This window comes from Cydia fagiglandana, chromosome 8 (assembly GCF_963556715.1).
Source record: "Cydia fagiglandana chromosome 8, ilCydFagi1.1, whole genome shotgun sequence".
Lineage (NCBI taxonomy): Eukaryota > Metazoa > Arthropoda > Insecta > Lepidoptera > Tortricidae > Cydia > Cydia fagiglandana.
In genome coordinates, this window is record NC_085939.1 from 7,200,993 (window position 1) to 7,224,867 (window position 23,875).

The 23,875-nt window shown below is 39.0% G+C and overlaps 1 protein-coding gene and 1 long non-coding RNA gene across 2 annotated transcripts in view; one reads left to right on the forward strand and one right to left on the reverse strand.

Annotated features, from left to right (window-relative positions):
* Positions 1-23,875, reverse strand: part of LOC134666619 (uncharacterized) — a 205,770-nt gene that overhangs the window by 131,300 nt on the left and 50,595 nt on the right. The gene's annotated exons all lie outside the window — the stretch shown is intronic.
* Positions 2,152-23,637, forward strand: LOC134666570 (gamma-aminobutyric acid receptor subunit beta-like). Its single transcript, XM_063523771.1, has 10 exons — positions 2,152-2,588; positions 7,007-7,110; positions 8,127-8,194; positions 10,342-10,487; positions 11,039-11,196; positions 12,396-12,511; positions 14,627-14,795; positions 15,724-15,972; positions 18,610-18,798; positions 22,642-23,637. Exons 1-10 carry the CDS (start codon positions 2,506-2,508, stop codon positions 22,818-22,820), a joined length of 1,461 nt encoding a protein of 486 aa, XP_063379841.1. The 5' UTR covers positions 2,152-2,505; the 3' UTR covers positions 22,821-23,637.

The window sequence follows — 23,875 nt, forward strand, 5'->3', positions numbered from 1 at the left end:
GGTACTTATTAGTTTACTGTAGTCATTAAACGCTAATAATCTTAATTACAGTCTGTTAATAATAAATAAATGAACAGAGTTAAACCAAGACAAGTCTGCAAAAATTTTGACAGCACCCGCAGTTGACACAGTGCAAGTGTTATTTATACGTCATAATGTCACAGAAGTTTGACGTTTAATAAAATAAAACTAGCACTGCGTGACGCTATAAAAATCGTTGCAGACTTTTCCTGGTCTAACTCTAATAAATTCTTTATTTTCAGACTGTATTGTCTAGGTAATATTTGAAAAATTTCAAATGGGATACAATAACGGGTACGCAAAAGAGACTGACGATTTTGGTCTCTTCCAAAATCATTTCACATTAGGCCTGAGTTGCACTTGTAAGTTTTACTTACGTAAGTAGGGACAAAGCTATTTGTTAGAATGAGATAACGATATTCATCTCTCATTCTGTAGTATAGCCGTGTCCCTACTTACGTAAGTAAAACTTACAAGTGTAACTCAGGCCTAATATACTGTAAACTTTCTTAAGTTTCTAAGCACATCAAAAAAAATCAGGGATGTCATAAGGTAATAAATAAAATGGAGAAATACCATTTGTAACTGGTCCAATTGGACGTAAATTTAACAAATTATGCGAAATATTTTATCAGGCATTTCCTGACACAGATTCACATTCTAACGGCACGTTTATCCAGAATGCCACGATTCGTGCGGATGCTGAATGCTGCAAGCGTGTTTATCTCGGAGCCGTGCAATCTGGCGGCGGACGCGCGGCCGGCCTCCGCAAATAACTTCCGTAGGCACCGCGGCGCACGTGTGCCACTTTGCCAGCATCACACCTACAGACGTTCTGCCCTCCTAAGCTAAAAGGCCGTATTTTCAAAGAAAACTATATGCAAATACCGCTTTTTAGCTTAGGAGGGCAGCGTTCCTCTGACAACCAACTCAACCCAGCTCCTAGTCACGCAATAATACATTTTAAATCGACACGCCTAAGGACTCTGTCTCTTCAGATTTACATTGGCGGACCTATGGTGCACATTTCACGTCACTTTGTGCCCTCTTTCGCTGTAATTACAACACCTAACGTTGTGTAACGAATGTGGGAACTTCTTTAGTCGAAACTTTGCAAAGTGAAATTTTCTTTGAGCGTGTGGTTTGGTGTGAGATAAAGATACTTATGCAATTTAAGGATAGATGGCTGTGGCAATAAGATATGTGCAGTAAATATTTAAAGGTAAAAGAGAGCGACCCTTCATTTGATCAAAGGAATAATATAGCCTTAGATCTTATTAAAAGGACATATTTAGGTACTGTATATTTACTTGCATGGGTTATCTTGTAACCGAGATCTGTAAAAAGCTATATTCATTGAAGATATATTATTTGTGTAGGTAAACAGGGTGCCCAGTAATTAATGGATAACCTTCTAACCGCCGACAGGGAACCTTAAGCAGGGTCCAGAACATGCACATATAGGTCTCGTAAAAGTTTCGTACCGTTTATATGTATATGTCGCAGTCAAAAGTGTGAACTGGTCAAAAGAACTTTTAACCGACAAAAACAGGCAAAACTGCTTTTGACTGAGCATGTTGGTCAAAAGTAGTTTTACCTGAAAATCATTGGTTAATAGTAATTGTGACTGTTACTATCAGTCAAAAGTACTCCCAGAGATAGGTACTTAGGTTAGGGTTTTTTTTGCTACGCCCAAAAAACGAAACTGTTCCCAGAGATAGACCAGGTAGGTTAGGGTTATTTTTTTTTGCTACGCCCTAAAAACGAAACTGCTGCCAGAAATAGGTATGATTTTCAGGTAAAACTACTTTGACCAACATGCTCAGTCAAAAGCAGTTTTGCCTGCTTTTGTCGGTTAAAAGTTCTTTTGACCAGTTCACACTTTTGACTGCAACATATATATATTAGGTAAGTACGGTATACGGCATATACCTAAATAGCACAACTCACTAAGATTCAGATCATGTTGTATTCAACAATGCATAGAAACTAGAGTGATTGATTGATACCCAAACCTAACAAACTTGTTTAAGAACTTCAAACAAACTGTAGCGAACGAAGGCAAAAATGGAACGTCTGCCTTCTAATTGGACATAGAGTTAGCGGGTTACGCGGCAACTTTGGTTGGTGGAGGATCAGCGCAAGCGCGAGGCCACTACGCGCGCCGCCACCGCCGCGGCCGCTCCTTGGAATCGCGAGACGACGCTGCCCGTCGGAACAAACTTATGCACGACGCGTTTACATTTACGATAGCGTCTTCTTAGGAACAAAAAAATGTCGATTGTCAGATTGTGTTTTAGAACGGCACATTAAACATACTATAAGATTAGGCGCGTTTATAACAAGATGTATACGTAAAGTCCAGAATATTTTGAAAACTAAATTAGTTTGAGTCATTGGATTGAATTGTCTGGTTTCGCGCGGTAGTTGTAAAGGGAAGTGCAGCATGTGAGGTGTCGCGATGTACGCCGCGCCAGCCGCGCGATGAGGCCGCGCCACCAGCGTCTCGCGCCAGCACTTGCCCTGGCGCGGTTGCTACCGCTAGTCTTCTCGCTCGTGAGAGCACAGTGAGTATTTCCTTGTATCCTCTTTCAACAGTAATACAATGGTTAAGTTCAGCCTGCGTTGTATACTTACGAGTAAAGGATGACTTACGCTAGACCGGGCCGGAGCTTTCGGCGCTAGGTTTTCTATGGAAAGCAACGTGATCGCCGTCATAGAAAATTACATCTCGGACGCCTCGGCCGGGTCTAGCGTGACTCATCCTTAATGCGTCAGTAGTTGTTTTTGAACTCGGCCGAAAAAAATCTATGTGGCTAAGGCCTGGCGTGGCGTTACAAGTGTAGTTTAGAAGTAAATGAAACTATAAGGAAATGAGGAACTTGATGAACATTTACACGCACACATTTATGATCTTGTTGTTTCATAATAATGTAGTTAGTGTAAGACAAAGCAGGTATGCCCGAGTTGAATATTCGGCGCCGCAAAGACATTCCGCGGCCGCCGACACCGCATGCCGCACCTCAACTATTCCAGCCTTTACACTTTGCAAACTTACACGGGTAAAAGTCATTTAAAAGTTTAATCATTTTTAAAGTATGAAAATGGTTAATCTTTAATTATCCATGAAAATACTAACACCAAAATAACATTAAGCACAAATATTCTTTTTATAGCTGCATTAATTACATACCATGTGCGATAGTTATAATGAAAAATACCATTTGAGCTTGAAATCGTATATGTAGGTACCTATTATAAGAATAATTTAAAGAAACTTCTACATTAGGTACAGTTAGATTCCATAAGTGGTAACATAACTAAATGAAAATACATTAATCACCTTAATGTATTCTTATTTTTGCCCGGACAGGGTCACATGGACCATATATGCGAGATAAATAGATGACGAATAAAAAGCTAGACCTAACATGGTGCAATAGGCATCAAAAATTTAGCTGTGCATGGTGTTTTCATTCGGCTAATATTCTCAGATAATAAGGAAACTCGGAGACACAAATTATCTTCCGGTCATGGAAACAATTTGAATTAATAGGAATCGCGAAAAAAGTAAATGACAAGCTTCCGCAACAGCTAATAAATTACTAAATTGATTAGATCCTGAGCTGTCATGGAGTGGGTAACTAGATTAGCAGCCGTCACCTGGCTTAATTTAATACCAGATTGGGGAATCGCCATGCTAAATGGTAATTTTCCTCGCTGCCCACTAGGAGTTCTGATTAATTCTATAGCTGCCTTCAATTTAACTATGGAAATGTCGGTTATGGAAATTTAAATTTTCTAACAATATGTAATAAATAGCCTAAAAAATATTTATGGTCTATATTTACATGAACCTATCCATAAGCTGTGCTTCAATGAATTGGGATTTTTATTAGGTACCTTCATTAATAGCCTGGTACCTAATAACGGCGAAACTACCAGGTATTTTTAATGATGTTTTTTTGACCTCCTGGTGTAACCAGTATTAGGTAAACGAACAAAATTCATTCAATAAATGTGTAGCCTTAGGTAAGTATATAAAACATATGGTAACAGAAGTCTTCACTATAAATATGTAGCAATGGATTTAAAACAATAGGCTCAGAGCCAGCACAATGTAGCAAATTGAAAAATGCAAAAGTTGCAAAGTGTTTGTGGTGTGACATAAGCGTAACTGTGAGCAAAAAAATACTTGCAAATGAAGTGAAAATATGCGAGTAGATACAATAACTTCTATAAAACCCAATAATAATGAAAATCGGTCACTGCATAAAAATTATAGAAGTATGAACCTGGAGTTACCAATGGTTACCAGTACAGTTTGACACTGGGTTAACGGTTTAACAGAACCTCAAGTTAGTTGGGATGGTGCAAGTAGCGCCGCGTTTTCGGAAACATAACACTGGACAGGGTGGAGGGTTTTAGTCCGTAGGCAGCTGGAGCAATCCCAGCTGAGTCGGACATGCTGCCAAAACCGGGCTGGCAGTATCCAATGAGGATTACCTCCACCTCAACCAAAAAAAAAAAAAAAGTGGCGCTTAGTTGCTCTTGAGTGCATAAAATACTTATATAATGGGCCCGATTCGGATTTTGAAATAGACATCTATTAGATATCTTTTAGACATCACCAAGATACGATAACGATATGTTTTTCGAATAATGCATGTTGCTAGCTATTAAGTAATGTAATTCCAATTAGCACGTAAGGTTGAACTGTAAGTGTTAATTGTATGCAACAAATAAACAATAAACAATAAGATCTTAACTGTCAAAATTGTTATTTGCGCGATTCTGGAGATACTCTTGAACGATTTCCACAGGATATGACTTAGAGATCCAATTCACATCTAATAGATATCTTACTCTATCTAACGTAAAAGTGACATTGGTTGCCCGAATTGCGCTGAAAAAAGAGAACTTATTTATTTAATCGTATGGCATGCATGATTAGGCAATCAGAGAACAGCTTTGAGGTTGTTAAGCCAGGCAACTACGTCGGGTGTCGGGGCATCCAGATCCTCAGCTGGGCCAGGATAGGGGTGAAGAGGGCAGCGCCGTAATATGTGCTCAGTGGTTTGTTCTTCTTCGCCGCACTCGCAGAGGGGAGATTCCTTCCAGCCCCACTTATGTTGGAAATAATTACAGCGGCCGTGACCTGTTCTCAACCTATTTAGATGGCACCAGATCTTACGAGGTAGGTGAAACCCTTTTGGTTTTATCGTCGGGTCTGAAAGATAGGGTGTGTCTTTTCCAGCCGTAGCAGTCAGCCTTCCACTTATCCGAGATGTTGAAGTTGCTTAGGCCTGGCGCCATAGCACAGGGTGGGTTTCGAGAGACCAACTGTTGTGGAGGAGGGTGGCAGAACTCTTGATGTACTGGTAGCGTTGGGTTTTTCAAAATCTTCTTCACTTCTCTCTTCAAAGCCTGAGCGCGACGGAGATGAGGCGGCGCTACGTGACTTAGTACTGGCAGCCAATGGGCCGGAGTAGATTTAATAGTACCAGAGATGCATCGCATGGTCTCGTTCAGCTTGACGTCCACTTTGTTGATATGTGCACTACCTAGCCATACAGGTGCGCAGTACTCAAAAGAGAACTAGTTGATATCTAAACTATAACGTATCTAATAGAATGGATCTAGAACGTGTCGTCTCTTGTGAATATCTTGAAGTTCGAATACGGCAGAATGTCTCGTTATCTCTAACCGAAACCAATGAGCCTAAAGATCAGATATATGTTTGATCCTACAAAGTAATCTTACATCTCCAAGTACACCGCTATCGCAAGAACCCTTGAAGCGTTCACAGCTTAGGTGCTAAGAAAAGGAATACTTTGATGCATGGCGCTAAAGGTAGGTAAGTACATGAAGGTAATAATCCGTGATCGTGGATATCTGTATAAATTTGTATAATTAAATACACACGTAATTTAAATCGGGAGATGAAAGCGATGCGTGAAATATAATTGATTGGTTCTGAAAGGATCCTGAAACATTGAATCGGTCTTCTTTCTTACAGACGTTTGCAACTTAAGGGGTGTTACAGGCGCGTTATCGTCTCATTAAAACGTAATCGATCTGAAGATACATTTATAAATATTATTGTTGAATTCTTTTACTTATTAAATTCATTAAGTAATATTAGGTATTATAAGAGAGCTTATTATTCAATCATCAACAGTAAACAAAGTTACTTTGTTACCCGTGTATATTTTTAGAATATTATTTTGATATAGTACAATAGTTAAATATTAGATTTTCTGAAATGTTACACAAAGGGTATGTTAGAAATTTATGCATGAAAAGTCTGCGAGTGCTACGAGTATAAGGTAGACGCCCGAGAGCTAGCCTCTGTCCCAGTCCCATTTTGTGAATGAATACCAGGTAGGTACGCTCTTTTGCAGCCTTGTCAGGCGTGGCTCACTCCGCGATTTCGTCGCTTTGCTACAGGTAGCTAAAAGTCCATCCGTTCGACCCCAATTTTGGGGTTTGCCATAAGCCGCGCGTGGCGCTGTCGCCACCTAGCGGCCATATCTGTGCTGATCGTAACAGACGCGTTTTGTTAGAGAGTGAGTCTTCTGTACGTAGTACTATTATTTATTCTGTGCCTCTGTCCCAGTCCCATTTTGTGAATGAATACCGGGTAGGTACGCTCTTTTGCAGCCGTGTGTACAGTCAGCTGCAGAGATAGTTGGCCCTCCCCCTGCAGTCTAATTTCTAAGGGTCCCTTGCACCATTCACTAACCCGGAGTTAACCCAGATAAACCTGGAGTTACCATGGTTACCAGTACAATTTGACACTGACTTAACGGTTTAACCGGTTAACCCCGGGTTAGTGGGATGGTGCAAGTGGCGCTAAGCATGGTGAATTATCTCGGCAGCTGACCATACGTGTAATTGAGGTGACAACATGGTGTCAACTATTGAGCATTAGTATGTCGAGCACTGGGTCGTATACGATAGGTTGATTCGACTTTTGTTTTAGGAACGAGCGTGCTGCGGCCGCGGCAGATCGTTTGGAGAACGTGACACACACCGTGTCACGGATCCTTGACGGCTACGACATTCGACTGAGGCCAAACTTTGGAGGTAAGAAAATATAAGAAATACTAAACGTTTATATTTCTGACGCGGTACAAATAACGAGGCTAAGCAGGAACTTAGCCCGATATTCTTCAAAGAACATAGTAATCTATAAATCACAACGTCTTTGGGAAATATACCTATAGTATTCTTACTGGGAATATTAAATTTAATCAAAAACAAGCAATAGGTACCTACCTAGTGACTCAAGCTGTAAACTTTGTTTTTTGCGCCTAAGAAATAACTCCTTAGATTCTTGTAAGGTGGTTCTTAATCAGGCAATTTATTCAGTAAAATATTGGAGTAAATTAACGACTAGGTGACAATTGTGGTAGGCTAGGTGAATTGATTTAATTATTTTTCACCACATCAACTCGTAAGTTCTTCGTTTGTTACCGAAAAAAGCAAGCGACATGCGATTTACACCAATACAAAATAATGACCCAAAGGCTCTCTTTATCCTTCAAAAACTGATGAGAAAGCAGCAATTTTATGTACAAAATTGGCAAAGTAGGTAAGTTGATTGCAAATTTTGGGTTGATTCCTTATATCGGCTGGTAAAATATAATTTTAAGTCATGTCTTTAAAGGATACATACTTAACAGCGTTAATTTCGATTTGATATGTAACTTTTTACGGTTACCTACAGATCAAATAAAAATGGCGTTGGTGTTTGTCTAGAAAGATACACATTTAAGTATATTACCTGTTTTAACCTAGCTAAGTAAATGAGATTCTGCCTCGCTCACGGCGGAAACGCGTAATCATATCGGCCTCCATCCGTGTTGCACGCCAAATACTACCGTTCAGCAAATAGCAACGAATTCAAAATGCATGCTATACGGAGCGAGGCAATCTCGCCGAAGCCTTAGACTACACGGATGTTATTGCGGGCTCCGGACCATGAGGATTCAATATTGAATTTACTCCGGTAAACACGGTATGATTTGTCAGCAACTTGCTTGAATGCTCTGCTTCGCAGATGGCAAGTTCGCTGCTGACTGTATTTTATTGCTTCGCAGGCGATCCGTTGTACGTCGGAATGGATTTAACTATCGCGAGCTTCGACGCGATATCGGAAGTGAATATGGTGAGTCTATCTCGCATCTGTGTGAAAAATAAGCATTATACGTAGGTACTATACCTAATGCTCAGGTGCGTAATATCATTATGCGTGTCTTTAGTAATTCTTTTGCAAGTTTGTACGACTGCAGACGCATTCTACTTAAAAATGCAACCTTGCTTAATATTTATTTGTTAAGTATTCGCTATTAAAAGTATTAAAACTGAACGGCTGTCGGATGCAAAATATGCCAATTAAACTTTCTCATTAATAATTATACTTAAGGTAAACGTAATAGTACTTGACGTACTAACGCCCAATAGAGGATAGAGCCCTATATATAGAGGACAGAGGAGTCTTTTGAAAATGACACAAGCCTTTAAGGCTTGGTTTCAAAAGTAGAAGTGTTGGCTGCTAATTTTGATACAATTTGGTAGGTAAGTTTGAATAGCGGATTTTGGGATTACACGAAATACGAAATTCCAATTTGAGGCAGTAAAAATATACATACTATTTTCTGTAGTTACGAAAAAGACGAAAATGCGTAAATGACGAACATACGTTTTCGTAACTCAGGATTTATTTAGGACAAGTTAAAATTTCGCGCATAGGTATTTTACAGAATATGGAACTATATATATATTTATACACCAAGTTTTATCAAAATCTGACTTCTTTTTGTGCTAGATTTTAGTTTCGTGGTTAATTCCTTATGGATTAATTTCGTCTTCAGTCAACATTTCGGCATTAACATATTTTCATGCCTTCTTGACCTAGTTCTAATCTACAAAACATTAACCTAATTTAGCGGAGATTGATTGATATTGTCGCTTCGAGCAACAATATAAAATATCAGATAAATAATACCTACACGATAAAATGTGGCTAGAGGTACGCATGACAGATTTTGGTTCGCAAAGAGGACCTCGGTGGCTTGACTCTCAAGGCTCGTCCATCATAATTCATTAAGCTTTTAATAGCAGCGAAAAGAGAGCAAGGCTGCGGTCACTTGACATAGTTGGAGGGTCGCTGATGCCGGGGGCGGAGTGCTGCGTCAGCCAATCGATGGCCGCCACTCGGCTTAGGTCACCGCCCACTCATACTATACTAAATGCTAATTTAAAAAACACTGCATATAGTAATACATGCAAGAAGTATGCTGCTGATGACAAACATGAAGTGCCTGTGCCTCCAATATATTTATGGTTTCACACCCAAGGGAAGACCGCTCTAACTTCCTCTTCCTCGTGCCATTATTTCAACAATTTTTATGTCGGCTTTTATGAACAGAAGAGTTAAGTTTTCAATGGAAAAATTTAAAGTTGCAGTGGGTCAATGCGGTCTAGACTTTCAGCGGAAAATTATGTAGGTATATATCTCCTTCCAATATCAAACTCTGTCAGTGTCACTAGTATGAATAATAATTAACGAAAGAAATCTCTACTAATTAAATAATAGGTAGATATAACGTATTTTAACAGCCGTATTCAAACAATGAGATACGTCAAATACTAGATATTGAATCGATATGGATTAGATATGTCAGTGTCAAACAAGTGTCAAAAGTGACCTATTTGTTTGAAGAAACGTCAATTTTGACACTTGTTTGACACTGACATATCTAATCCATATCTTTTCTAGATCTATTAACTGACGTATCTTAAAGTTGGAATCGGGCCGTATGTTGCGTGGAATCAGCGCGTTCATAAAATTTGCGTTGGGTACTTGAACCTTTCGTGTACTTAGATTATTGTGAATTCATATTTACCTTTTACCAAAAATCTATAATAAAAGTTCTACCTATATATGTACATATAAATAAATTAAATTATAGTCCGACAAGAAATAGTAGAAAAATGATTGAAGGCACCAATTCCTACGTAACTTGTGACAGTTACGTAGGACATAAAATGCTGAATTGCTTAAACATAATTTAGTATGGATTTTTTTTTGTGCCAATTTATTTAATTTCTACTATTTTATGTCGCACTATATTATAGCCTTAAATCTGAAATATTTATGTATTTCAGAACTTATTAACCAAAACGCTCCACAGTTTAAATTGAAAGACTCTCCTGAGTCTCCTGTGGCGGTTAACTTTGTTTTTAATTATCAGTTGATTAAAAACAACTTTGATATTGAACAGGGAATTGGTTGAAGGGTTTATGTTTCAGGACTACACAATAACGCTGTACTTGAACCAGTACTGGAAAGATGAGAGATTAGGCTTTGGCCTGCAAGACGAGGTGCTCACGTTATCGGGGGACTTCGCCGACAAGATTTGGGTGCCTGATACGTTTTTTGCTAATGACAAGAATAGGTAAGAAAAATCTACCTATATATAATAAGGTAAAGTGTCATTCTATGAAACTTGCTAACTATGTAAACAAACAGCCATATTGAAAGTTACTAGTGACTTTTGTTTACATAGCACGTTCCATAGAATGACACTTTATAATATAATATAGCTTAAGAAAACTTTCTCGTTTTGAGTATATTTTAAATATGTTATTCATCATTCGCTTGCCCTTATCTCATTCATTTTGGGTCGCCGTAGCATGTATTTTTCCATACCTCTCTCTCGCCCGTCATCTCAATCAGGATATGCCCTTGCAAATATAGTCTTGTTTCCGTGTGATTTCGAGGACATAAGCCCTTGATTTAAATGTGTAAAAATACAATATAAAAACTACAATGTTGCGTTACGCCTCTCTAAAATATTAAGTTACATTAAGGACAAATAAGTAAGTATTAAAAAAGAAGATCCTTGTAACCTATTTCATAATTTGGAAAGTTAGTATTTTTAACCTTGTAAGATATGATATGTATACCTACATACGAGTTTATTACCGAAAACGTATATTGTTCCAGTTTTCTCCACGACGTGACAGAGCGCAACAAGCTGGTGCGGCTGGGCGGGGACGGCAGCATCACCTACGGCATGCGCTTCACCGCCACGCTGGCCTGCATGATGGACCTGCACTACTACCCGCTCGACTCGCAGAACTGCACCGTCGAGATTGAAAGCTGTGTGACTCTTACACTAGTAACACGTGGCCGCTCACGCTTCGTGCCTGATACACATCATTTACCGCATTGTTTTTAGATAGCCCTTACGCAAAACGCAAGTTTCTGTGTGCGAGGCTTTTCTTTCGCAAGGACGCTATCGATCGTTGTCTCGGACTTGTAGTCATCTTCCTCGCGTTATCCCGGCTTTTGCTACGGCTCATGGCAAGCTGGGGTCCGCTTGATACGCCTCCTGCTATTTTTCAAATGTAAAAAATGCCATATTGGTTCATAATGTGCATTGTCATTGCTTTCGTATGACACATACAGTTGTTTGTTTTCTTTCAAGATTGTGTTCAAACCTTGTTGTCATTCAAGGCAATAAGTATTATAGCGCGTTTTGTTGGCCAAACTATAGTAGGTAGTACAAAATTTCAAAGAATATAGTGCTAACGAATCAGTACCAGCCGCTTAAAAAAAATAAAAAAAAATCTAGCCAAAACGTTAAAGCTAACGAAAACGTGTTAGACTTTTACTAAACAGACTTTGACGATTTTCCCGATTGGCCAATTAGCCTTGCATGGCTTGATTTGGTGCTACGTTAGCAAATGTGCCATACACACTACTCGTATTCTGGCCATGTTATCGCACTTTATTTCGCGCGTCAACCTCATTTTTGAATTTTAGTTAGCAACACTATCAAGCTTTAATTTTGCCTAATTTATTTATGCCATTTCATGAGTTTTTTTAAACATAAACACCGTACAGCACGTTACCTACTTATCGAATATTATTAAAAAAAAAAATTCCTGAATAGGAAACTAATGACTTGAAGCATTTTCTAAATTAGGCTAAATTAGTATTTTTGGGTAATGAAGGAAAGTTTGCAGTAAGCAGATGGAGTTGTCATGTCGTAAGGTGATCTTTTAATATTAAGTATTTACTCAATACTTAATACAAATGTACAGTCAGCGTCATACAGTAGGTAGCATCCAAAGTATTCAAATAGTTCGGTACGTCATACAAAATATATGGTGTAGGTACCGAACTATTCCAATAGGTACTTTGGATGCTACCTATAATATGACGCTGCCTGCACCTACCTACCAATTATTTTAAATTAAAACGGTGGCCCGAGAGTCGCCCCAGATACTTGACATATTGGGTCATCTTGTGACAGCGTACATGATAACAGCATGCTAACATACCGTTCACGCTACAGATGGGTACACGGTGTCGGACGTGGTGATGTATTGGAAGGAGACGCCGGTACGCGGCGTGGAGGACGCCGAGCTGCCTCAGTTCACGATACTGGGACATGAAACTAATGATAGAATCGTAAGTTATAAAGTTATTACAGTTGGTCAAGCACATCTTGTCAGTAGAAAAAGGCGCGAAATTAATATTTTCTATGGGACGATAACCCTTCGCGCCTACATTTTTAAAATTTGCCGCCTTTTTCTACTGACATGATTGGCTTGACCAACTATATTTAAGCGATCTCGTTTTATTAAAAACCTTACACAGTTGGATTGGCCCAGATCTATACCAAAAAATATTTTTCTCAAACATGCAATGAAGTATTGATGTTATGTTCCATATAATAGGCTGCGAAGTTATGTCGTTTCAGGTGCGGCTAGGACAAGAGGTCGTTAATGGAATTTCATACAAATCATGCAGGCCTAGGCCGGCAAAGTCCTCTTTTTTAATTTCCATTTCACAGTTAAAGATGGTCAAGCAAATCTTGTCAGTAGAAAAAGGCGCGAAATTAAAATTTTCTATGAGACGATATCCCTTAGCGCCTACATTTTTCAAATTTGCCGCCTTTTTCTACTGACAAGATCTGCTTGACCAAGTTTATTTGTGACACAACATCGTGGCATTCATCCATTAAAAAAAACTAGAGGCAGTATTTGCTTTATGGTTCGTAATGACACTCTGCAACTACGCCTATAAAAAAAAACTAAAAACAATGTTTGCTATAATTTGCAGTTTTATTTGTATAAAATCAACATGAACATAATAAATAATACATTATTAACCAAATTCTATAATTAGAAATTTAAGTACACGAATAAAAACATTTAAAATATTTCATCTAAACGTTAGCGGTAAAAAGGTCTACTCAAACACGCGTAGTTATTTTTTAAAATTGTTATGGAGGCAAAGTTGAAAAATTTTCACTCTGTGTTTCTGTTTTATTGGATTTATGGTGCGTTGCTGATTTTTTTACTTTAATATAAGTTCCGACGAAATAATGAAATTAATATTAATTGTAATCGTAGGAGTTTGAATTGGCAGCGTAAGCAGAATTGATTTTAAATAACTTGCTGCCTCTGCCGCCAAGTCAAAGACGAAGTATGATGTATATGGTTGCTTATGGCAATTTTATTATTTGAGAAACTGAAAAAAATGGCTGACAGTTTATTAGAAACAGTTTTGTGGCATTTTTAAAGAAATTAAAGTAACTGCAAAATCAAAATCGTATTTACTCCATGCATAAAGCAACGATGTATGTGAAACATGATATCAACATGAAAGACTATGTAAACTTATGTGACGAAAACGACAATCAGACGGATACAAGGCGAAAAAATCAAAGATACATGAAAATATACGGGTAGTAAAAATACGCGACTCGTGTAAAACATACGCGTGATAAAGATATAGGTACGTGTTAGTTATATTTAGGGTGTAGTTTACTTTTAGTTTTTTCTATAAATAAAACGGGTTTTGTGGATTTTTTTATTTATTTATTTCATTGCATGTTTGAGAAAAGCACTATACATACCTCGGCGGGAATTGGGGTTGCTCGCGCTCAGACCTATCCGTCTATATGTCTTCGGCCGGCAACCCCTTTCGTCCCGGCCTCTGTAGTAATGTACTATTAATTGAAAATTATGTTATTCGATTTGAAATCTTAAAAAACGATCAGTGGTCCTGTCAGCAATTTATTTATATTAACGCATTGACGGCCAGTGCCAGCAACCCGCCAGGCGGGCGCTTAGTCCGTAGTCGTTTTACGCGCTACCTACGCTTGTAGCGCGTAGCACTCGCCGGTACTGAATATGTTTAACACACTGCCCGATTCGAACTTTAAGATACGTCAATTAATAGATCTAGAGACGATATTAATTAGATGTGTCAGTGTCAAAAGTGACGCTTTTGTTTATAGAAACGCCACATTTGACACTGACATATCTAATGTGTATCGTTTCTCGGTCTATTAATTGACGTATCTTAAAGTTCGAATCGGGCCGACATTCTCCGCTACGATACGTCGCGGAGAATGTTGAGCGCTAGGTCGTAGCCGATATATCATAGAGGCAAAACGACAGCAAAATAATGGAATATCTACAATTCTTCTAGACAAAACATATCTATATGGAAGTGTGTACTAAATGAAGATTACTTCGCTCACCAGCGATTGTTCCCTGAAATTCAATTTTACAGGAGAAGTTAGCAACGGGCGTTTACCAGCGGCTATCGCTGAGTTTCAAACTGCGCAGAAACATCGGGTACTTCGTGTTCCAAACTTACTTGCCGTGCATTCTCATTGTGATGCTCTCGTGGGTGTCGTTCTGGATTAATCACGAGGCCACGTCGGCGAGAGTTGCGTTAGGTGAGCGATTTGTTGCAGTTTCTGAACTAAAACTTACGCTATAACACGATACAGTTGTTGCTGTCTCTTTTCCAATCGGCATTATGACAGTTAAGCTTAGAATAAATTTAAAAGTGGAAAAATTACTGTATTGAGTGAGACTTGAACTCACGGCCTCTGGATAATACTTCAGCGCTAACCAGAGTTCATAACATTTCTGCTTGTTAAAAATAAAAATTATGACAGTTGTTACAAAGAAGATCATGCTAACCGTGTAGCAGCTAGTCTGTAGAGACATTGAAGTCAACATAAATGTAAAACCTTATTAGTAAAGGTTTTTAAGTATTTAAACAATTGTAAGGAATCGCGTACCATAAAATCAGGTAACTTTAGTCCACAACTTACAACTATGGACCAAGAAGTTCCAGTAAAATATGTATAAATATTATTCAAATTTTAATGAGTATCTATAGACCGACCGCTTAAATGAGTCCTCGCCTGCGCGGTACGGGGGCGACGGGGTAGGACGACTAAGGGCGGCGGGGAAGGTGCGGGCGCCGTACCGCGCAGGCGAGGACTTATTTAAGCGGTCGGTCTATTATCTAATATATCTAAGCAACACAATAAATGTAACGAGTACAAATCAAAAAGCTCGTTGATAATCAGCGTTAACCTTTTCGACGCCGTGTCAAACACAAAACCTGTCGCTCGGACGCCACGTCACCGAGGTGTCAAAACTGAAATTGAACTTTATGCATTAGCACGTAGGTCTATGTTGCTATGTGGTCTGTGACCGATTAATCCGTCTTTGGCGTTGGATATATCGGTCATTGGAGTCCAAAAGGTTAATGACTGGACCATAATTGTATTACCTACCTATAGGACTATAGTTACCTGATTTTACGGTACCTATTTTAAGCTTCAACTTAATCAAGTTTTCTACCTCCAGGTATAACAACGGTACTGACGATGACCACGATAAGCACGGGAGTACGCTCCAGCCTCCCGCGCATCTCCTACGTGAAGGCCATCGACATATACCTGGTCATGTGCTTCGTGTTCGTGTTCGCCGCGCTGCTCGAGTATGCGGCCGTGAACTACACCTACTGGGGCGCCAGAGCGAGGAAAAGGGCCAAGTTAAAGAAAGGGGAGATGTCAACAAGCACTAGTGTCGAGAAAGACTTGAAATGTTCCGGTGGTAAGATATTTGGTGTCATTACAGTTCTTAGTAAACATTATTTTTGTGATTTACTATTTCTCTAATGGCTCCTCTACACGTTGGCCAAACGCTCCGCTAACGCTTGGCCCATGAGTTGGCCGTGCCTTGGTCGAAACGCTACTACACGTGGCCACGTATTCGTCATTTTTAATTTAAAAAAACACAAAAAGCATGAACGTCCATCCTCGACCGCGTCCGAGCACGCACTGCCGATTGGGCCACGTGTAGATGCGTACGTCAATCGCTTGGCCAATCCCTTTGATGTGCGGCCGAAAAACCGACTCCGCGGCCAACTCATCGCCATCCCGCGCGCCAAAAGCGAACCGACACCAATACCCCCTCTACACGTTGTCCCAACATATTGGACCAATAGGTTGGGCCAACGTGTAGAGGAGCCATAATAGACACTAAACATATCTGACCAAGTTACAGAGGTCACGTGAATGTTAACATTTATATTTTACTAGACGGGCCCGCAGCTCCGCTCGCGTAAATGAAATAAAGAGTTTGTCTTATGTTTAGTTAAATACCGATATTATTATGTATTGAATTGAACCCTGCCAGGGTTTATAACTGTGATAGGGACTTCTTATTTGTAACCGATATTTGGATAACTTACTTCGCAAATTTCTCAAAAACTTATGTGATTTGATAAAATGCAAGATTGTATTTTTTCATCTACGTAGGTATTTATTTAAAACTTGTTTCAACATAAAATTATGGGGTTGCATTTGAATTACGCATTATAGGGAGGGGGGAGGGAGTAGGACCCCCCCCCCGAACCCATCCCCAAAGTTAGGAAATCAATAGTTACCACGAAAATATTTTTATTTATTTATTGAGGTTATGTTCAATAATACAACCAAAGCATACGAAAGGGTAACCAATTTTGAATTTTGTATACATATTTTTGAGCACTATGTCTGTATACATGTTTTTGACCACTGTATTTCGTTTTTGACAGCGAGTCAGGTGTGTTGTGAACGCAACTTCAAACACGCATAAAAAAACTACGCGTCTCCTAGACACGAATTGGGTGTCATTTGAAAGGGGTGACCAACCCCTATAAAATGCCACCCTTCCCCCCGCCTCTCCCTATAATGCGTGATTCAAATGCTAACCCAAAATTATTATTTATTTTTATAAGCCCAATTGCAAACACGTTCATTAGAATAATTTCCGCCTTAAGACGAATATGTACGACCACCGCCCATAAATCGCATTTTCATACAAATGTAAATAGTCCCCATTTCCCTGTCTGGATATTGACATTACTTACGTTACGACGGCTACGGTGACGCAACGACCGAAAATGAGTCCTGGCTTCCGACACCAAATCACACCATGTTTCCCGGTCTTGCGATATCTCTCGCCAGTCGCCATGGCCAAGGTTGATCAGATCTTGAGCAACCCTTGAGCTCCAAAATATCTGAGCATGCACTTTAACTACATTATAATTTACATTGTTCAGATATTTGTGAACACCTCACCCGTTCCGATATGTCTGATGGTGACTGTTCAGCAAGAAGAAAAAATCCTACCTGGTCGAGTCGCATCGTATTACGCGAGAAAACAGTTCCCGAATTGGTTATATCTGTAAAGTCATTAAAGTATAATTATCATACACACATTATTACGGGCACCATCCCTTAAACTGATGGGTTCTCTGGCCCATCTCGGAAGCCGTGAAAGTCAATCTGAATAATATAACTCAAAAAGAAATTTAAAACAATAAAATACAAATTATTAACACGATAATCATACGATAATATTAATTTGATTATAAATGGCATAAGGCACTCGTATGGGCTATGGACTAAGGTTGAGGTTGGCAGCACTTTTTATTTTACTTCGTGTAAAAAAACTCAGAAATACCTGTATACCAACATGACAAACATAATTTAGGTTACTTTAACTTACGGATAATTTGGTCTAGGCTGTAGCACCACCAAACGAAAACAACCGAGAGTTGCCGAAAATGGGCGAATATCGTAAAATCAAGATTGTTATGAAAATTTCTTTTACTTATTGTAAATTAAATACGCATAGAAAGCGATAGTTTTTATGTTCTAGTTTTATTCCTATATGTAGATAATAGATTTAAACAGTTTTTTCTTATCATACGTGCGTTGTATTCGAGATACGTGTCAAAAACTTTTTTAGAAATTTGTAAGGCGCCATCTCTCTTCGCTCGTTTTTTATCCCGTTCTGGTTTTTCAATTTTATATATTTTATTTATCTAGACATCTAGAGTTAGAATCTTTAGTTTACGAGTGATTTGCAAAAAATTTTTACATAGTTAAGCACCTGTAATTAGTCCTAAGTTAATTGATTCCATTGTGTTACCAGTTACCACAGTTAAGCCATTTCTATTTAAGTTAGATGCATGAAAGTGTTAGCGTATATATGCTATAGACTTAAGTAATATAAATACCATACCTACAATACAATTTACATACCTAGTTAATTTTCGAAACACAAATGAATCAATTAAGTTAAGACTAATCACAGCTTCTTAATTACATATGTACCTAATTTTTTTTGTAATTCACTCTTATCAAGCACTAAATTGAATATAAAATAACAGTTAAAATAATTCAAACACGTTAAATCCAGGCTCCCGCACTCCGGAAGAGATCATAGCGCTCCGGGAGTGCACGAGCTCCGCGGGGCGCGTGTCCCCGCTGTTCGGGCTGCGGTCCAAGCCGCTGCCGGCCGCGGCGGGCGCGCCGCCCTCGCTGCGCCTCCAGCGGGACCACACGCATCTGCGATACCGCACCAGACCGCACTCTAGGAATTCAAAAAGTTTGTAAATAAGTATACTATAGGTTCGTGCGTACATCCAAGGCACATAAATACGAAAAGGAAAGAACATACATCATACATAGATTATAGATACCGAAATCATGTTTTATATATTACCTATTTCAAGAGAATACGTTTTGTTATAGTTTGTATTTCATTAGATTTTATTATAATAAAATTAGAGAGTGAGAGCAGTACCTATACCTGTTGACACAGGTAATAATTTACTCAAAAAGAGGTACTAAATACTATAATAATAATTTACTCTTGTGCATAAGACGCGAGTTGGCACAGTGGCTGGTAACAGCCACTGGGTAGAAAGCGGCGAACACCTCTCGACACCCCTGAGTCGCTCACACCGATGTTGCCCCTGGTCGTCTTCGCGACGGCAGTTTCAGGGGCCCATCTAGTCAGCGGCAAGTCACCGCCTGCCTCGATGACGGTGTTAACATTGTTATGGCAGGTGTCCGGATCTCTTTTACAATAGCCCAGTCTCATTGTCCACCCAAACATCAATCCATAGACCGGTATACTTTTCACTTTTTCTACAATAGTCCCAATGCCTGCTGAGACCGGTTCATGGGTGTCTATTGTTGCGCCTGTAAACGGGTTCCAGCAGGTGTTCTACATGACATTAAAGCTCTCCAAGGGGCCTCTACGTGTTGGATCTATATCCCCACGCAAGCCTATCAAAAGACCGGGATTTATAGGCCCGTGAAATCCAAAAGGAGACACAAAATTTACTCTTGATAGAATGAATAATTTTGATTTTGATTTGATTTGATACTGCTGCCCTCATAAGTCATTTGGCCACTTCACTTCTAGTTAAATACTATAAAGGCGGATTTTAAAATGTCCAAATGATCGTGTCCCAATAGTTTGGTGATGTTGGTAACGATATAATTGAGTCATTCTATGTAATCAATGTATGGGAAAATGAAACAAATTAATATAGTTTTCAAACCTGTGTGACGTGATACATCTAGGTGTACTGTTTAAAATTCACCACTCTCCCCCCCCTCCACCTGACGCTCGACCCCCCCCCCCCCCACCTTGAAATGTGTCCCCGTTGGTAGTTTTTTGGCATTCTCACGAAAACTATAATAGATATCAAAAAAGTGTCAAGGACAGAATTAATCCTCATTAAATTTAGAACAAAAATGGTCTTATGTGTTTTATTATAAGTTGGACGGTATTCAAGCTATAAGTACTTGTATAACCTTAAAATAACAAAATAACCATACTAGTATGACGAAATGCAGAATATCTTCAAAACGGCTAGACCGATTTTAATAAAATATACCTAAAAAATCACCGCAGTGAAGCCAGCTATCAAACAAAAGAAACTACATCAAAATCGGTTCATCCGTTTCGGCGTTACGAAGTCACAGGTAAACACAGAAATACAAATTTTTTTCAACTGCACCCAATAATTTTGTAAACCGATTAATTTTGATCAATTATTTTAATGGGATCATGTCCCTTGAAGTTTTAGCTTTACGAAAAGTTAAAAAACATGGAAAACGGCCCAGTATTTTTCAAATTATCGGCATTTTCCCGATTTGTGAGTGGTTTCGTGTTATCACGCGCACGAGTTGCCCTTGACCCCTATAAAACGGGGGGTAGGGGAGGGGTTGTTATCAGTCACTTATCAGAAGTTGACCGGTACACATATCCGCATATTTTCCCGTAAAGAAGACCTGTGAAAAATGGAAACCACTGAAGCTGAAGTCCGCCAAGTCGTCCAGCTCAGCTCCTGCAAGAGGGGCGTAGCCAAAGTTCAGTAGCTGCCACGCTGAATTTAAGTCAATCTACAGTTTGCAGAGTTTACCAGAGGTTCCAACGGACTGGATCCTTTACTTCAAGACCAAGAAGCGGCCGCAAAAAGTGTACATCAGAGAGGGACGACCGCTTCATTGTCACAACATCTCTCCGAGATCGACACCTGACAAGCGTTGCCATCCAGCAGCGTCTGCGTGAGATACGAGGAGTGGCTGCCAGTGAGTGGACAATAAGAAGAAGACTTAAGAAAGCGAACTTGACACCCAGGAGGGTCGCGCCACGGCCCCCGCCAGGCACGAAAACCAGCTCTGTTCGCGCGTCGTAGGAAACGTCGTCCCAGAACATCACGGATCCACCGCCATAGGCGACCCTTTCGGAGAAGCAACATTGGGCGAACCGTTCTTCTGGCCTTCTGTAGACTCTTCCTCTTCGGTCACATCCATTCAAGCATATTCTGCACACGTCCGAGAAGAGAACTGGGGTCCATTGCTCAATGGTCCAGTCCATATGATTTTCTGCAAACTCTCTTCGGGCTGTACGGTGTCGCGCCAGCAATCTGGGCCCCGTTGCAGGCCTCCTGGGTGTCAAGTTCGCTTTCTTAAGTCTTCTTATTGTCCACTCACTGGCAGCCACTCCTCGTATCTCACGCAGACGCTGCTGGATGGCAACGCTTGTCAGGTGTCGATCTCGGAGAGATGTTGTGACAATGAAGCGGTCGTCCCTCTCTGATGTACACTTTTTGCGGCCGCTTCTTGGTCTTGAAGTAAAGGATCCAGTCCGTTGGAACCTCTGGTAAACTCTGCAAACTGTAGATTGACTTAAATTCAGCGTGGCAGCTACTGAACGTTGGCTACGCCCCTCTTGCAGGAGCTGAGCTGGACGACTTGGCGGACTTCAGCTTCAGTGGTTTCCATTTTTCACAGGTCTTCTTTACGGGAAAATATGCAGAAATGTGTACCGGTCAATTTCTGATAAGTGACTGATAACAACCCCTCCCCTACCCCCCGTTTTATAGGGGTCAAGGGCAACTCGTGCGCGTGATAACACGAAACAACTCACAAATCGGGAAAATGCCGATAATTTGAAAAATACTGGGCCGTTTTCCATGTTTTTTAACTTTTCGTAAAGCTAAAACTTCAAGGGACATGATCCCATTAAAATAATTGATCAAAATTAATGGGTTTACAAAATTATTGGGTGCAGTTGAAAAAATTTTGTATTTCTGTGTTTACCTGTGACTTCGTAACGCCGAAACGGATGAACCGATTTTGATGTAGTTTCTTTTGTTTGATAGCTGGCTTCACTGCGGTGATTTTTTAGGTATATTTTATTAAAATCGGTCTAGCCGTTTTGAAGATATTCTGCATTTCGTCATACTAGTATGGTTATTTTGTTATTTTAAGGTTATACAAGTACTTATAGCTTGAATACCGTCCAACTTATAATAAAACACATAAGACCATTTTTGTTCTAAATTTAATGAGGATTAATTCTGTCCTTGACACTTTTTTGATATCTATTATAGTTTTCGTGAGAATGCCAAAAAACTACCAACGGGGACACATTTCAAGGTGGGGGGGGGTCGAGCGTCAGGTGGAGGGGGGGGGAGTGGTGCATTTTAAACAGTACACCTAGACGTATCACGTCACACAGGTTTGAAAACTATATTAATTTGTTTGTCTGAAAACATATAATGACTGTATTAATAATTAGTGTAATCGATGTGATAAGTTTAATTTAACATTGACTGTTAAACTTCACGCTGCACTTCATTTCGCTACCATTCCATTCGACAGAAGAGTTACGGCCCTAAGTAATATGAACATTACACGACATAATACCGTAAAGGTATAAAAGTTTGCCGTTTAACATAACTTTGCCCACCGCGTTACAGTTCAGTAAAAGCGTAATAAGTTAAAAGTAGTTACATATACACTTTCTGAAGATGATGAAGAATACACAAAGTAGTAACATAAGTAGTAGTAAGTGTAGTAGTAGAGTTGTATTTAGGTACTAATTAACTTGTGAATCTTATCAATATATATCTGTGTTATGTTTTAGATGGTTCGACCGGTAAGCCGAAGATGATCCACGCCTTGCGGCGCGGTGCGTCCGTCATTAAAGCGTCCATGCCCAAGATCCGAGACGTCAACGTCATTGACACGTACTCGCGCGTCATATTTCCCGTCTCTTTCCTAATATTTAATGCCGTTTACTGGACCTTCTACATCTTTGATTGAACTCATATTTATTATGGGAAAAAAAACTAAAACCGATAGAATTGCAAGTCCAGGAATTCGGATCTAATGGGAATAAGGATAGAAAACAACTCGTCTGAGATCAAATGCACAATTGGAATTAAAGTAACCTTTATTTAAAGTATGTTTTCCAGATTCTTTTATTAGTAGATTGTAAAACTAGCATTTTTGTATAAATGTGCCAAATTAGAAATAGTGACAAGGTTGTAGAAATACCAATAGATATGTCAGTGTCAAATGTGACGTTAATTCAAACAAAAACGTCACTTTTGACACTTAAATCTCTAATCCATATCGTTTCTAAATCTATTAATTGACGTATCTTAAAGTTCGGATCGGGAAGTATGCGTGTAATGGACATTCGGCTTGTATAAATAAAATAAAGGTACAGTATAATTTAAACATATTACTTGAAACTTTATTCTACTATGTATACTACTTATACGTATATAACTATCTGGATCTATGTCAAAAATTCGTAGGTATTTGTGCGGAATTTGTTGGGTATTTGACCTTTAGCTGTATTGTAGGTACTTCCAATAAAATATATCAGAATATATTTGTTCATTGAGTAAGTAGTTAACCATTAAACGAGAGGGAAATAATTAAAGGAAATAATAGCATCATCAAGGTAATTTTGAATACCTCAATTCATTTAGAAAAAGATTACTGATATTGAATATGTTTTGAGTTACCTTCCTGTTTATATAGTTTATGTAATGTATTATTGCCAAAATAAAACTAAAGTACCTATCGACTAAGAATTCTACCTACTTACTGTTAAGTCATAATTTATTAGTAACAGAGATAAATATATAGAATGTTAATATTTCTATGAAACAATTACATAGGTATGTATTTAAAGCTCTACCTGCCAATCTTTTCTGATGAAGATTCATCCATTCATCATCATATTCTGCATATTTTAAATGTGGAATATAGATAGGTATATGTATGCTTGTTGTAAATAACTATAATTATTTATAGTATGACCCTGTCTTACTTAGATGACGAATTAGTAAATATATTGATGTTTA